The sequence below is a fragment of the Maylandia zebra genome, linkage group LG7, assembly GCF_041146795.1.
Source record: "Maylandia zebra isolate NMK-2024a linkage group LG7, Mzebra_GT3a, whole genome shotgun sequence".
Classification (NCBI taxonomy): Eukaryota; Metazoa; Chordata; class Actinopteri; order Cichliformes; family Cichlidae; genus Maylandia; species Maylandia zebra.
The window spans coordinates 15,487,690-15,503,781 of NC_135173.1; the positions used below are offsets into that span (position 1 = coordinate 15,487,690).

The following is a 16,092-nucleotide window of genomic DNA, read 5'->3' on the forward strand; positions in this document are numbered from 1 at the left end:
ATGACTCTGTGGATGTGGGCTGGGAGACATTATGTCCTGGTGAATGTGAATAAGACTGTGAATAAGACTAGAGATAGAGAAAGAACAGCTTTATGCCAGGATGTTGATGTGACCTGGATGTCCACATTGACTAAATGTTATTGTTATTATAATTATTTCATTATGATTTCAACTGCTGTAACAAAAAAAAAAAAAAAATCCCAAATATGGGATAAAGCATTTCTCACCATCACCTGGTTTTGAGGTCTGCAGACTGGATTAAAGCCACCTTTGTGTTTGGAGCTTTCTGGATTTGTCTATCTGGCACAGATTCACAAGGGAAAAATACAGTAACAAGGATCGATAGCACAATAAATGAAACCTTAAAAAACAAACAATGAAAGCATTAAGAGCTTTGATGCAGATGGCTTTTATTCACATTATTTTACTCAGTTAGTTTGGTCAGTTTATTTTTGCCAAAGCAGAAAAATGTATTGATTCATTTGGTCGCATGAAACATGCAAAAAGCAGTAACCAGAACTACTAATTAAAAAAACTCACACATTGCAGGCACACACGCGTGAGTATTCACAGAAATTTGCAAGTACACACAATGAAGACACATAATACTGTTTTCACTCTGAGATAAATAACTTCATCTAAACTCGGGGACTTTGACAGATATCACAGTGAATAAATTAAGTCACAGTTTTAACAGCAGTTAGTGGGAAGACTTGTAAGTGTTAGCTGTATGTTGTTTGGTTTCAGATCTGGAGTCAGGCGTGCTGAGACCACAAGAACCGATCGCACCGCTCGAGCATCGTCTGGATCATGGCCCTGAAAAATAAAATACTTTTTAATAGTTTTTTTCATGACAAAGAAATCTTTAACCTGAGCTGACTTTTAAAAAGCAACGCCTGTATTTTAATCCAGTGGACAGAGCAATGTGAACGTGTGTCAATGTGCATCACAGCTTAAAAATAGGATGGGAGACATTTCAGTCTCCTTCATTTACCCAACTTACAGTTTGCTCAGACGAAATCTGATCAATGTTAATAAATATAAAATATAAAAATATAAATATAAAATGTATATTTTATAAACGTATCTGATTTCTGCTGCATTACAAACGTCTTATAGAACATGTAAAAAGAACAAAATGATATATGCAAAATATAATAATGTTCCATTAAAAGTAAACAGCCCAGCGAGTGAGCTGTCTTGATGGAGGATTGTGCTCTCAGAGTGCCTCTGGTTTAATGACCGTACAAACAAATTTGACATGAAATGTAGTCAGTATAGGGTCAGTTTGTTTGCAGCCTGCTGTTGAGCTGTGAACTACATTTAGTCCCATTTGGGAATCTTAGTCACACAAGATTCTGCTTTGTGTTAAGTACAAAAAAATAACAAACTAACAACTAACTTAAGTTCAGTGCGTGTAAAAGTGCAAACTACAACAATTACCACTACTAATTCGCTCGACTACGTGTTTTAATGAACAAGGAAATAAATCAGTGTCAGCAGTTTGTTATGCAAACATCCAAACATGTTGCAGGTTTGTTTCTGTGAACGTTACTTCCTCACATCAGCCAGGAACTGCAGGAGACCCCAATTTTTTACCGTTTTCTGCATCTAACAATACATGAATAGTCTTTCCTGTTGTTTTGAGATTCTAAACATTTGATAGCCTGACCCACCTTTGCCTCTTCTCAGCGACTCTCAGCACCTCACAGACCAGTTTGGAGTGGGGTGAAAGGACCAGTTGAACACCACAGTCCTCCAGGATGGTCAGAGCTTGGTCAGGCCCAACAGTCCTAGCCAGCATGAGAGTCAGGCTCTCCGGGCTGATCTTTCCTCTGCAGTCTGCTGAGCCATTGGACCAGTCGCTCCCGTTCGCACCTGCGACCTGCTCAGAGTTGACCGTGCTGCTGCACTGCTGAGACAGCTGGATCAAGAGCTTCCACTCGTCCACGGTCTGGGGCCTAACACCTGGCAAATAAAGAAGAGAAGGAACACACGTTAGTGCTTTTTTAGGTTTACAAACGTGGCCATTTTAAGGTCTCAATAATAACTAAATGAACCAGCCAAGTAACAGGATACAGTTCCAAGGAATTGGTCCGCGCAAGTGTTAAAGGCATTCCTGAATTTCTTCATTCAGACAACCTGTGAAGTCAAACATTTCCAAGGCTGCCCTCTGTCCTCCACCACAGCATTAAATAAAAGGAGAATGCTGCAGCGAGGGAGCTGACAGGGAATAGAAGGAGAGAACATATTTCTCCCGCATTGGCTTATCTTTATTGGCTCCCTGTTAAACTCTAAATCAAATTAAAAATTCTTCTCCTCACATCCAAGCTCTGAATAATCAGGCACTATCTTATCTTAAAGACCTTATAGTACCGCATAACCCCAACAGAGTACTTTGCTCTCAGACTACGGGCTTACTTCTGGCTCTCAGGATATTTAACAGTAGAATGGGAGTGCTTGCTCATAGGGGGTTGTTTTCTCTCTATTATCGTAGGGTCTTTACCTTACATTATAAATCTCTTGAGGTCAACGTTGTGGTGATTTGAAACCAAGTGAAATGAATCGACTTGAGTTACTCAGTTTAAATGAGTCGGTCAGTAAAGTCTGTATTTCATAACTCCTGCTCCACAGTTGGAGTTTAAGAAGATTATCGAGACCATCTTTATTACATGGTAATGATTAATTTAGATGTATTACCTGCTCATCGCACAAGAACAGCTGATCACAGGTTTTGCATTTACTTTAACTGTCCTCACTCTTACTTACTTATTAATGGATAGTTAGACGTACTGTATCTTTGTATTTCTTGTAATGAGTTTAAAGATGCAGCACTGTTCTTGTATTAAAAAAAGCAACCCCTGACGTGTTTACTGTAATTAAATCTCATCATCCAGTGAAGATTTCCCAAATTTAATTGTTCTTATCTGAGAGACGGTGGTTTAAAGACTTCGTCTTACCATCAGATTCATCCAGCAGGGTGATGTCATCCAGCTGACAGATGGCGATGAAAGCCTCTGTGCGAAGTTGGAGCTCATTGCAGAGGTAGAGGTAGCCCGTCCAGTACCTTCACACACACGTTACACAAAGGGTTATACCACATACATCCTGTTTTTTTTTTTTTTAAGGTAGGCAACTAATTACTAATTATACCCGTGACTTCGACAAGTCTGTAACATCTTCTGCTTTGAGGAAAAGTCTGCAGGAATGCGAATCAGCAGCGACAGAAGGCGTCCATAGCCCCAAGCGAAACAATGTGAATGCCACCTGCAGCAGGAAACACATGAAGTTAGTGATATTTATTATTGTTCCTCGTTCTCACTTCAGTATCTTACTTAAATAGATTCCAGTAGAAACGGCTATGTTTGGATCTATCCAGCTATGGTTCGTTTTCATCATGTTCAGCTAATCTACTGGGCCTTACAGGTTAAATAATAGCACTTATAAAAAAAACAAACAAACATATTATCTGCTTTAGTGACTAAAATTAGTCTGAAAGTTTTTAGTCACTTTAGTCACTTCTACACTGTTACCTTTATTAGTGAGACACATTCTAAAATGTTCTCCTGTAATTTTTTGTTTGTTTTCTATCATTTTTATGGAGTCTTAAAGAAACGTAATTTCTTAATTTCTTTAAGATGTCGTGAGGAGTAGCTCTCCAGGTTTCGTCATACATTAAAAACTCCACTTTGGATGTTGGCTGCCTTTTGTTCTGTTCTCTATGAAGAGGACCGCACACTGCTTGAGTAATGTTGAGATCTGGGGAGGCCAATCCATAACTGATAGTGTAAATTTGTGTGTTTTCTATCCAGGTGCTTTTATTGCATTAACCGTGTGTTTGAAAAATGAAACTGTGGCCAATAAGACGTTACAGATTTTACAGAAAAAAAATCATATTTCCATCAATCTTGACAAGATCCCTCAACATCTACATCTGAAATGCAGACCCAAATTATGACAAGACCTACAGAAAGCTAAAGAACTATTGTTCAAGAGCATTTAAAAAAATACAAGAAAGTCTGGCTTTTTGGAAGCAAAATAAAAAGAAATGAGGGGTGGCTCAAGACTTTTGCACAGCATTACAGTATGTTGAACTACTTTAAGATCAAAATACAAATAAACCGGTGACCAACTTAATCAATTAAAAAAAAGCCCATTATTATTACTTTGTATAATATTAGAAATATTTTGAGGGTTTGTGCACAAAATATTTTAGATTACAGAAACAGTAACTGTCAAAATGAGAGAAAACTCACACACAACCTTCCATTATCTTTGTGGCATCATTGAGCCAGTTCCTGTATCATAATGGCACATGGAAATGTAAGGCTGGGCTCATAAACAATCTCACTCTGCCAGTTGAAGGATAAAGACAAAAATGTGCTAACTTACCTTGGCTGTCCATCAGGGGTCAGGGTATCACAGCACTGTGGGGCATCATGGGTAAGTGCCAGCTCCAGCCAATCCTGTCTCAGCGATTCTGGATCAAGGAGGGACTGCAAAAATGACAGCCTCAAAAAAGAAGAAGAAATAAGTGTGAAATTCTGCTTCTACAACATGAGCTTGGTGTTTTATTTAATTGAACAAAAAGGTTAAGCTGAAGACGTACCTGTGCTCCTCAGTTTGTGATTGTACCAGATTATCCAGATATGCCAGGAAATGGCTTTTTTTTGCCATGGTCATTACATCAGCAGGAGTTATGGTAGGATAGAACTGGGAAAAGGAGCGTACAGCAGCCTCACCGTGCTTCTCATACAGTCTGGAAAATAACATAGCAAACTTATCTCATAAGGTCTAACAACACTTTTCTATTTCTATAGTTTAAAATCACAAATCAAATCAAAATCAAATCACTTTTACTGTCACATCACACAATACAAGACTTTGCGTTTCATTTTGAAGGTCAAACATTAAAGAAGGGACCTTTAAATATGTGATTTATCAAAAAAGGATGCCGACCTGTGAAAGTGAGCGAGGAGATGAGCTGGACTCCAGGGCTGCAGCTCTCTCAGACTTCTCAAAGATTTCTGCAAATCACCTCTCTGAAAAACTTCCACCACCTTGCTAGACTGGGTGAGCTCTACAGATACAAGCATGATATTGACGAAGATGAAACCACCAAGAATCAGTGAGCAATATATGTATATCATTATTTTATCAAAGTTCTGACTAGTTTTTAGTCTTTTGTTATATATAGGATTATTGCAGAGTACATGCATTTAATTTCCTAACCAAAATTAAACATATTCACCTTTATTTTCTGCGTATTTTTCTTCTATTTGAATGTTTTAATTTTTAAAATTGTCTGTTTGTCGATTTGTGAACTCTGAAAACACACATACATGTAAGTTTTCAAGGATAATTGTCTGACCTAGCATTGCCTCAGTGAAGGAGCTCATTATCTCGGGCTGCTCCTGATGGCACAGCAGACACATTCTTCTCACGCGCTCTTGGTCCAGCAGAAAAAAGTAGCGCCTCAGGAAAACTGTGCACCCCAGCTCTTGTTCATTCTGGTTTCTGAAGCAGCTCAGTTCTGTGTACAGTGTGGCCAGCTCACAGAGATGAGCCAGCAGATCTGATGGTATGGGTTTAGGGGGCACCACACGGACTGGCTCAGCAGGACTCCCATTTGAAGCACCGTTTTTCGTTGAGTCTAACTTTAGCTGGTCCTCACGCTGTCCCTCTTCTTCCTCAGGCTTAGGCGTTTCGTTCTTCTCTGTTACATCTGTTGGTTCTTCTGATGAAGAGGTAGGATACTCTCGTTGATCTGAGCAGGTGCTTAAATAATCCGTGTCCCATCTCTCCTCTCCTGCTCCATCCATAGTGGAATCACCTGCAGCAGCAGACTTGAGTGCCACAGACCCAAGTATTCGCTCCAGAACCGGCAACCACTCCAGCAGAGCTTCTCTCAGGGAGGCTGGGTCTAGTAGCACCAAAGGATCTTGTATCTGGGAGCTGATGTCGGAAACATATTTGTAACTGTTTAATAGAAGACATTGCTGGATCTTGCACTGGGGAAATTGACAAAATGCAGTACTTACATAGCTTGCTCTGTTGCTGACTGAAGTTCCTGCATTTCAGCCTCAGCGTTAGATATTTCATCACCAACCCTGTGACACGTACATGTCAAAGTAAAAAAGAAAACAGTCTGGATTTATTTCTTTTTTATGGCTACTATTGAAACAACACACATTGCTCTAAGCACTCTAAAACAGGGTCGCAACAGCACTTACTCATTCTCCATTTCCTCGGAGTACAAATTTGTGGTGGCTGATATTTCAGTCGGTCCGCCCTCTCTGAATTCAGGTCTCTGCCAGAGCTCAGAGTTCATCTGGAGAGTGTTGATCTTCTCTGTTGTCTTCTTAACAAAACTAGAAACACTGATGACAAGAAGGTGAACAATAAATACGTTTTGTTGCACCATTTAGCAAAACAACAAGAGGAAGAGAAAGCAGTACAAATACAAAGGTGAAATGACTCAGAAGGATGAAAAATGCGAGACCTTAAAATTAAACACACCACATGTGCCTCAGTATGAATAATAAAACACAGATGTGGGTCTTCAGCGGAAAGGGGAAGTAAGGCATATGAATGCACAGCTGCACTTGAGTGAAAGTTTCAATTCTCAGAAGAAGAAAGTGTTAAAATATAGCTCAAAGCCGCATGAGCTGCAGCGAGAGGCACGTTTGTAGTTAAAGCTTCTTTGTTTCATTCACCTGTCTTTAACGGCCTGCAGCGCGATGCGGGGGGGTTTGGGACGGAACGAGAGCGGGAGGTGAAACTGCAGGCCTTGGTCAGATCGTTCGGCCTCCGTGCGCTCACTGGTCTGCGGATCTGAGTAGAGGTGGGGGCGAGATTCGGAGGAAAAACACAGATGGATGGAGTACCAAAGAGATGAGAGAGACAGTGGACATAATGCAAGCAGATGGAGCAAACGTGGCAGACACTAATGAAGAGAGAACACAAATCAAATGCTGCACGATACAAAAAAAATTAACCCAAAACAGTGATGTATGTGAGTGATACGATGGAAAAAGATAAGAAACTTGGTATTAACAGTGGGACAAAGTGAAGATTAAATTTGTAAAGCAGGTCAATAATCACAGTGATTGCTCAGCACTCACAGCAAATCCAACAATGCAGCAGCAGAGAAATATTTTTTATCAAATGATTTTATTTTATTTTTAAACGCAAGTCAGAAACTGTAATAGAAAAAAAACAGTTGGTTATTAAAAACATGTATGATCATTACAACAGAGAGGCAAAGAGTCAAATTATTAGCAGTTGGGTTACACAGATCCTGTGGAACGCTCCCATATCCAATTAGTTAGGTTATTCACAGGTTTTTTTTCTCCCTCTTTCTTGGTTTTTAGTAGAGCGTTAAACTGAAAATAATTTTACTCTCTCTTAACGCTGAAATTAGAAGGGGTAGAAAATGAATTTGATCCTGAGACATAAATCAAATATATAAAAAAGAGAGAGAAAACACAAAGAGATGGAATCAGGATAAGAGTCAAAGAATGAAAGAAAGAAGAAAAGTAAGTTAGATTTCCGCTTTGCTGTGATCTCAGTTTCAGTATTAGTTTAATCTGTTCTGATCATTTTTAAAAAGAGTTACATCGACTTAAGTCTGCTCTCTACAGAAAAATGCTGTGTCTGCTAATATTTACTAAATTCTGGCTGCGGTTGTCAACTTTTCATCTCTGAGAATTTTCAGTTTTTGCAGATTATACTAAATATGAAGGTTATACAATGGAAAAAGTGTTATTTTATCACCAGTATTAGAAGGCTCTTTGTAACTCTGTATGCATCACTTAAGACTGTCTCTTACCGTGATTGACCTGATCCTCATCCTGCACAAAGCTGAATTCTTTGAGTCGCTCCTCCTCTGACACAGAGTGATTAAGCAGCGAGCTCGTCTCCTCATCTGACTGGCTTCCTCTGCGGCTGATCACTCGATAGATTCCACAGTCCAGGACGTTGAAACTCTCCTTAAAAACCGCGTATCTAATATCACTGCACTTCATTCATTCATTACAAAGAATAATTGTGAGCCACTGAAGAACTAAAGAAACACATTAGTTCTTACATGTGAGGAGATACTGCTCCTCCGGCTGCTGGAGGCTGAGTCAAGAGGCTCCAGCTTTGTGATGACCTCTTCCAGCTGCCCGATCAGCTCTAGATGTGTGCTGGAACTGAGCTGAGACTTCAGGTGCTCGAGGCGGTCAATGGGAATTGATTTCCTGGCCTGAATTAAATAAAAAATAATTCCTACTAAGATCTTGATAAACAAAGTAAAAAAAAATGCAAAAACACCATTAAAAAGTACTTAAACTTTAATCTGCAGCATACAAACATCTGAAAGTTGTCAAGAAAACTGACTAAAGCATCGTCGCCACTGACATTTTTATTTTAGAGGTGTGGACCAGAAGTCGAACGACTGCCTTTCTAGTTTAAAAGTCTGAATTACATTTCCACACAGTAGTATGTAGTATATATATATATATATCTAACGTAGAAGGAACATGATGGAAAATAGCATTTGATAAACTTAAAATTCAATTTGATTCAATTAAATAGCACCAAATGACAAAAAGAGTTGTCTCAGTGCATCACATGCAGCCCCACAGAAGTCTGAGCCAACAGAAGCACAGCTTAAGGTTTACCTGACCTCCCGGGCTTTAGGACTGTTTGACACAAGTATAAGCAAAGGCCTATCAAGGCCTCTTCTTGTTGAAGTTGTTGATGGTAAGATAGCAGTGTTGTTATTATTAATAAAGTAATTAATTAAGTTTCTTTTGCTTTTATAGCTGAGAACAGTTTCTTTAAATATCACTGAGCCCTGCTGTGTTTGATGTTGATGATGCAGATTAATCATTACGTTTTCTTATGAAAACTTAACAGTAAACACAAGGACTCTCTCTCCGTTTTTCTCTTCCTTCTATCAATCCCTCCATGTTTGGGTCACGAGGGCAGCAGTCTAAGCAGAAACACCCTGACTTCCCTCTCCCTGCCACCTGCTCCAGGTTGTCCCAAGTAAACCAAATGTCCCTTAACTAACCCTACTTCCAGCTGCTCTTTTTTATTAGCACCTGCTCAACTCGACTGTACCTTTAGAGTATTAGGTGATCGTACTGGTACTAGGGACATTTTTAGCACCTTCTTGGACGGGGTTTCAAGCAAACTGAATCAAGCCAAAAATGTAACACAAACAGAACCCATGCCACTGATTGGCCTGGGACCGACATGAATGAATGAGTCATGAGAGCGACTCCTTCACAAGAATCAAACCTGACATTTTTCAGACGAAGCAAGAGGGAAATGGTAACACAACGCCCACCACGTTCTCTGTGACAACAAATCAGAAACCAAGCAGCAGGTATACCATCACCTCCATCTCCTCGATTGTTGCATTGTGTCACAAACACGATGTCACCCACATTGAGCTGGTACTTCATTGTAATGGAAAATGACTGAAACTGAATAGAATCTAGCCAAGATGAACTTAGTGGAGCCAACGAGACGCTAATACAAAGCAGCTTTAGTATGGGAGTGGTAGCAATCTTACCCTGCTGGTAGTGATTGCGTGTTGGAACATACAGCAGACAGCAGCAGCCAGAGGCCAGGACTCCCTGCGCAGCAGGCGCTCAACACATCGCTCTGCAGATATCAAGGAGAGGTGGGACAGACGCCCGCTTCCATGGAGACAGAAGAGCTCACTGCGATAAACCGCCACGTCAAGCAAATCTACAAAAAACAGAAAACAGACAGAATAATTTACACTCGATTATATCAGAGCAACAAAGCTCTGTGTGATCATCGTTAACCTTCATGATTTTTGTCTATCGAGATTAAAAATAAACATGATGTTACTGCAGTAAAATAATAAAATGGTTACATTTTAAGGGAAAATTGTTTGTGTTCATGAAGTAAAAGGTTGGTGGTATTCTGGGAACAAAAGAAGGCAGAAACACACCTTTAACTTCTGTCCACAAAAGTAGCTGTCCATTCTGAGGTGTGAAGATATAAATGGCAGAATCAGTCCAGGTCAGCAGGTTTTGGTCCCTATACACAAAAACAAAGTGTATAGTTAGTCAAGTGACAGGCTGATCTGCATATGGATTTTTTTAAACAATTTGACATGTCAGATAAAATGAAAATATCTCAAATATTGTAACATGACATGAAAAATTATGCTTATTACCCCAAATAAAGCAGCTTAGGGAAGGCGATAGACTGTGGAGTCTTCTGCACTGGATTGTAATTTGGCTCATTTCTGCGTCAGAGGAAGAAAATTTAGATCAGAAGTCTGGCTTTTAAAATAAACAGGGTCCTAAGCAGGAGCACACAATACCTAAAGGTGATGAGAGGCAGTGGAGGACACGCCAGAAGCTGTTTGAACTGATGGGTGCTCAGAACCTCGCCATTAAAACTGGCCTCCCATATTCGAGACCCCGGCCGGGCACAGTACAGCAGTGGGGGCTGACCCATTAATAATCCCCTATTCTGAGGGAAAAAGCAAGCTCCAAACTCCCCGTCACGCTCCTTATTACCAACACGCCAGAACTTCTCCCTGAAGAGACACACAGAAGCCAAAAATCACATAACAACTGTGAAAAGTCCCCCATACACCACGGAATACAGTTTTTATAAACATGAGGAAAAAATAAAATATATATTGATTTTATAATATACTATACAGGAAGCTCAATGTGGCCAGGCTTTATTTGTGTTGGAGATAACGGGCATTACAACAGGGATTATTGTTTGTTTGTTTGTTAATTTATTTCAATCACGTAAACAATATACAGATACATTTAGCAAAGAAGAGAAGAGAGAAAAAAATACTGTACAAAATAAAGTTAATACATTTCAATACTGCTTCTGTTCTCATTCGGCTTTCTTTGTTATTTCTACTTCAGGCTCTGCGTGCTAACGTGAAATAGTGTTTCGACGCGTTATTTGACTCTTCTTCTGCAGAAATGAACAAACTTGGTGCCGCAAAATGCAGAAGTGATTTTACCAGTAAGCGCACTGTTGGTGCTGCCATTTATTCCTAATGTAACAGCTGCTCATTCAATCACTGAAACAATGTGGGGCACATCACTCACACTGCTGTAACTTTACAGTTGGGCTTCCTTTGGCGCTACAGGTAAACTACCGCTCAGGGTGGCTGTTTAAAGTGTATTCTTTTTGTAGAGTATAACAATTATAGGATCCTGTTAATGATGATACTGAATGATACTGTTAATCAGAATGTGTCACGGATGATTTCAAACTGAAACTCACAGCATAGCACACTGGACATATAAAGTGCTTTGGACCATATTTTCAGCATAAGTTACTATGGCGATCTAGCCAAGTTAAAAGTGAGGCACCTTTGACACTGAAAACTCGGCAACGTATTAATCCTGCTTGTAGCACTGCTTTTGTGCACAGAAGAATCTGTTGTAGTTCATGTTTAATAAAAATACAAACTTAATATTTTAAGAATAAGAGAAGAATCTGTGATAAAAACTAATATGTCCATGATAATGGACCCAACATATTACTACTGGACCATTAATGACAACATTTACCTAAATGGAAGCATGAGTGCGAGCTCTCTGTGAGTTTCTCCCGAAAAAGAGAATATGAAAGACACAAACGGATGGAGCAAAGGTGGTACTCACTTCTCTGTGTCGCAGAGATAGCAGCGGGTGAGGGAAGACACAAGCAGTCGTCCATCTTGGTACCCAAGCTGAACCACTTTAGAGTCCACAGTGGTGACAGTCTGGACAGGGAATATAACAAACGCTGACCCCTAAAGACAAAAAAAATAAATACATATATCATAGGGAAGGATGAATTTTAAATATAATAATAAATGTAGCATGCAGAGGCAACATTGCTCTTGTCTGCCAGAATAAAAAAAAAAAACTGAGAAAGAAAAAAAGTACAGTCAGAAAACTAATCGCCGTAAGAGCTAGCAGCTCTTATAGTTGCATGTTTAACCACTGAACTAGTACCTACTTTTAATTAGTGCCAAGCTTTCAATGTTAATCAGCAGTCACTACCTTTCCCATTTTGGAGGATCCTGCACGGAGAAAGGACACCTTGCCTCCAGAGTCGCCGACAAAAACTTTCAGCGCGCTTGTATCCCAGCAGAGTGCAGTAACTGTCTGACCTCTGTGCTCCCAGGACACGCTGACTCTCTCTGGACGACCCCGCCGCTCCAACTGCAGCTCCCACACCACCACCAGACCCTGACTGGATGTGTATCACACATAGTGAACAATATGGGAACCACAGCCAAACACAGAGATGAAGCAGGAAAGAAAAAGCCTGCAACTTGTTTAAAAGTACTTTTTGTAGTTACCCACAAAAGAATCTAACTACAACTTTAACCAACAGGGGGCAGCATTCTACAAGTGGGTGTGTTAACACACATTTTAAACCAAGGTGGTACAAAACATTTTTTTTACTTTCTTGAATAAACGCTAACCTTGTTGCAACTGCAATAAAGTCTTCATCGTGAGGGCAGCATGCCACCTGAGCGATGGATCCCTCCTGGCAGAAACACGCACATTGAGTGATGGGTCAGTGGACAAATGCAAAGAAAACAAACACCGCATTACTGTTTATGTTTAACTCTATCACTCATTAACAGAAGAGCAGCACAGGCTCACAGTCACTTATTACCTTGTGAGTGAGGATGAGCCGTTGTTTCCAGCCCTCCCTCTGAATCAGGTGCACCCCACCTGCTGATGTTCCTAATGCGAGCCACTTCCTCGACACTGCCAAACAGGTACACTACAGCACAGTGTAACACAGAATTAATGTCAAGCATAATTGTATTCTTGCTTTTCTAATTTTCTTCCACTACAGCTGAAAGAAATTAAATCCATATTGTGTATTTTTTTTAATACGTCCTACTAACTTTAAAGCCAGGATTCTCAAAGTGCGGTTCATGTGGCAATGGTGGCGCCCATTAGTAACCCTTTATGTGGCCTGAAGGTAGTTTATTTCAGATCACTAATGGTTAAAATATAAACACCACCAAAACAACAAATACCAAAATAAACAAGATTCTTGACACATTACATCCACTAATTTGTTTTTGTTTCAAGTCCTTCTTTAAAGATATTTAGGAATATGAGGTGCCTACTTGAATATAAATAGAAAACTGGCTAGAATTACTACCTTTAGCCTGCCGGAGTCCAAACGCAGAGCAGAGAGAAGTGGATCGAGGCAGTCGAACTCTGCCAGGACATAATTGTGGTTCTCTGGAACAACTGGTATCGGAGGCATCTTCACTGGTGCTCCAACACAGCTGAAGGACAAAGAGTGAGTCAGATAAGTATGAAAGAAAATAGGAGAGAGTTCATACCATGGCCCTCGGCCGTGTGGCTTCACATGACTTTCAGCAGCGTACCTACCCTCTTTAATTGACCAGTCATGACTCCACTCTACATTACCGCCAGCCTGAAAAGAACCCCCTCTTTAAAACAGTTAGTTTGGTGCACAGAGCACTTTTTAAATGATTTTATTATAATTCAGATAAAATACTGAAGCTTTTAGTTATTACCCAATATATAAGCAAACTTCAACATTAGGGTGTTTTTTGGAGTTAAAAATATGTTTATCTTTAACATTTTTTGTTATTAAAGCCTTTTATTCTGGAGATCTTTTGACAGGACAGCATGAAGGTGAGAAGGGACTGAAGGGACTGAAAATGTAGAACTGGCTACATTATCAGAACTCGGTGCTGCACAGTGATGATTTGCACTTAATTAACTGACGAATTTAAGGATAAAAGCCGTGAGGAGGATGTTGATTTTTTTCTTGCTGGATACATTCAGCCCTAGCTGCTGTTCAAAATGATTCATCTTTCATTTAGTGTTGGATGTTAGCCGTTTCAAAGTGGTGTTAAATTGTGTAGATTCAAGAGTTGAAGTTAGAAGTTAAAGTTTTGCAATAAATACGTTAGCATTAGTTGCAGAAAAATGAGCTGCTACTGTGAATAGTTGACCCAAAGGCTGCAGTCACTGGCTACACCAGACACCAGTTTTCATTACTGCTCTATACTATACTGTAAATCAGAGCAACAGGGCCTCACAATTGATGGCCTCGTATAAAATTTGCAATTAGGCTCTGAGGTCATTAAACACCACTGGTGCTCTGCCTGAAATAATAAATATTACAAACAATAATTAATACATAATAATAATAATTCAGTAATAAAATGTAATCTCTCTGATCCTCATTATTCTTAATGAAAACACTGTGACGCTGAAATCATTTAACTTACACAGTGAGCATTTTTTGGCCACTTTCCTTTCTTGCTAAACTTTATTAATAGCACTGCTCCAGTCTTACTGAACAAATGCTATACTGTCCCTCTCACTTACTGACACTGTGCAGCAGCTGTGCTGCTTTCCGTCTGCATTAAGTGTTTAAGCTCATATTTATGTAATATTATAGCTCCATCTTCCTTTGCCAGTGAAACCATCTTTGTTACCGTTCACACGCTGCCAACACCACCCCTTTCATATTAACGTGCTTGTAACTACATTATATGCCCAGTTTTTCCCCCCATAATTCTGTTTTATAAAAATTTTCAAAGAGAAGGCACAAACTGCTAAACTGGTGAATGCCATTACTGAAGCAATGAGACAAAACCCTACATTTGCACTTGGTTCACTGTATGAAGCAGAATATAAAAAGTAATCCATGTACCAAGTACTCACGTAGTGTCCAAATTTTTCTATATTCACAACCTCCGAGATCAGAACTTTCCACATTTACACAGGGAAATACAATTTTTTTCCATCTCCGACCTAATTCACCATCTATACCAACTTTAAAACACATCAGTGCTATTAAATAAATAAATATATACCATAAAAAAGTAATTATTTTTCCACACTTTTATTGTATGTTAAAATAAACTTGCTTTTATCTTGTGAATAAAATAAATAGGCAAAAATAAGCCCGATTATAGTAAACCAAAAATAAATAGTGATGACATTTTATTTATTCCATAGTTTTTTTGTAAGATGCAAATACCAAAACACTCTGGGCATGAAACAGACATTCTCCGTCTGAAATACGTCAGAATCGAGTCAGATTCTGATGCGTCAAAAATTTCTCTGGTTGTAGACTGTCGCATGGGTAGACTAAAACCCAGTTCATGTTGGTGTAGCTGTATCCAACTGTGGGACTGACAAACCTCAAATGTCACCAGAGCAGTAACAATATACAGGAAAAACAGGAACAAAGAAAGCGCGTTTATTAACCATTTCAGTATTATGAACAGGCAGTAGTCTCGTCACCTATGTTTGTTCATTGCAGTTGCTGCAGAGGATTCACGCATGTCGCGATCATAATTTAAAATCGAAAGCGTTTTCTCTTTTGGCCCAAAACAATGCGAAACGTGACAACGCGCACAGACACACAATAATATCCACTTAAAGATTAAAATATTCGCAGTGTTTACTTCCTCGTTAGTGGGCAATGGGTCCTGAAAAGCAGCGCCCACCGTCACGAGTTAATCTAACACCAGTTAATCTGAAACACCGGTCCAAAAATCACTGAAGCTAAAATTTGCGTCAAAACACACCGGAACCACGGGGAAATATTTAAAAGTGTAACACTTATTTCAAACATTTCACTGTCACCGTTTATTACAGTTAACACAAATCTAACCAGCCCGCTCCTCCCACTTTATTTTCAATAACAACTTAGCAAGAATGCTAGCTTAAACGCTGTCATGTCCATTCACCTCCAGCTTCATATATTAAACTCACCAGATATACCGAGCAACTCTCCCGGCTGTAACACCACACTTACAAGGCTTTCTTACATCCCAGATTTATTGCGTCTTTGCTCCGCTGTGCTGGAGAAAGTCGGTCAGCAGACCCGTGACAGTCTCACTCACTCAGCTGATGAGGGCACTTCCTGAAAGCAGCGCGTGGGCTTCCTCCGAGTTACAGATCAACTGAAATTGAAAGCGTCTGCATTTATTACCCAAATCAGTTGCGCATTTAGAAAGGCTACACATATACTCTGGATACTGCAGCAAATAATCCCTCTGAGGTAAAGATGAAACAA

The 16,092-nt window shown here is 39.6% G+C and overlaps 1 protein-coding gene across 2 annotated transcripts; it reads right to left on the bottom strand.

The window, feature by feature from the left end:
- Positions 1-393: 393 nt before the first annotated feature.
- On the bottom strand, positions 394-15,958 carry hps5 (HPS5 biogenesis of lysosomal organelles complex 2 subunit 2). 2 transcript variants are annotated; one of them, XM_004552978.2, is made up of 23 exons: positions 15,789-15,958; positions 13,183-13,312; positions 12,682-12,792; positions 12,485-12,549; positions 12,057-12,249; positions 11,673-11,803; positions 10,355-10,573; positions 10,205-10,276; positions 9,977-10,065; positions 9,569-9,747; positions 8,090-8,248; positions 7,832-7,991; positions 6,717-6,834; positions 6,234-6,380; positions 6,042-6,110; positions 5,372-5,955; positions 4,960-5,080; positions 4,610-4,759; positions 4,393-4,512; positions 3,154-3,267; positions 2,961-3,067; positions 1,677-1,968; positions 394-816 (listed from the first exon to the last, which is right to left on the bottom strand). In XM_004552978.2, the coding sequence occupies exons 2-23, from the start codon at positions 13,288-13,290 to the stop codon at positions 756-758; spliced, it is 3,369 nt and encodes a 1,122-aa protein (XP_004553035.2). In that variant the 5' UTR covers positions 13,291-13,312; positions 15,789-15,958; the 3' UTR covers positions 394-755. The 2 variants fall into 2 exon arrangements, with proteins under 2 accessions (XP_004553035.2, XP_004553036.2); XM_004552979.2 differs by having other exon boundaries at positions 15,832-15,957.
- Positions 15,959-16,092: the final 134 nt, after the last annotated feature.

What these genes read in the sequence shown, in the direction of transcription:
- hps5 (XM_004552978.2), bottom strand. Translation starts at nt 13,290, where the DNA reads ATGCCTCCGATACCAGTTGTTCCAGAGAACCACAATTATGTCCTGGCA. An exon ending in TATCTCTGCGACACAGAGAA is followed by an intron (nt 10,574 to 11,672) that starts GTGAGTACCACC and finishes GTGTCTCTTCAG; the next exon opens with GGAGAAGTTCTGGCGTGTTG. An exon ending in CCTAAGCTGCTTTATTTGGG is followed by an intron (nt 10,066 to 10,204) that starts GTAATAAGCATA and finishes TTTTGTGTATAG; the next exon opens with GGACCAAAACCTGCTGACCT.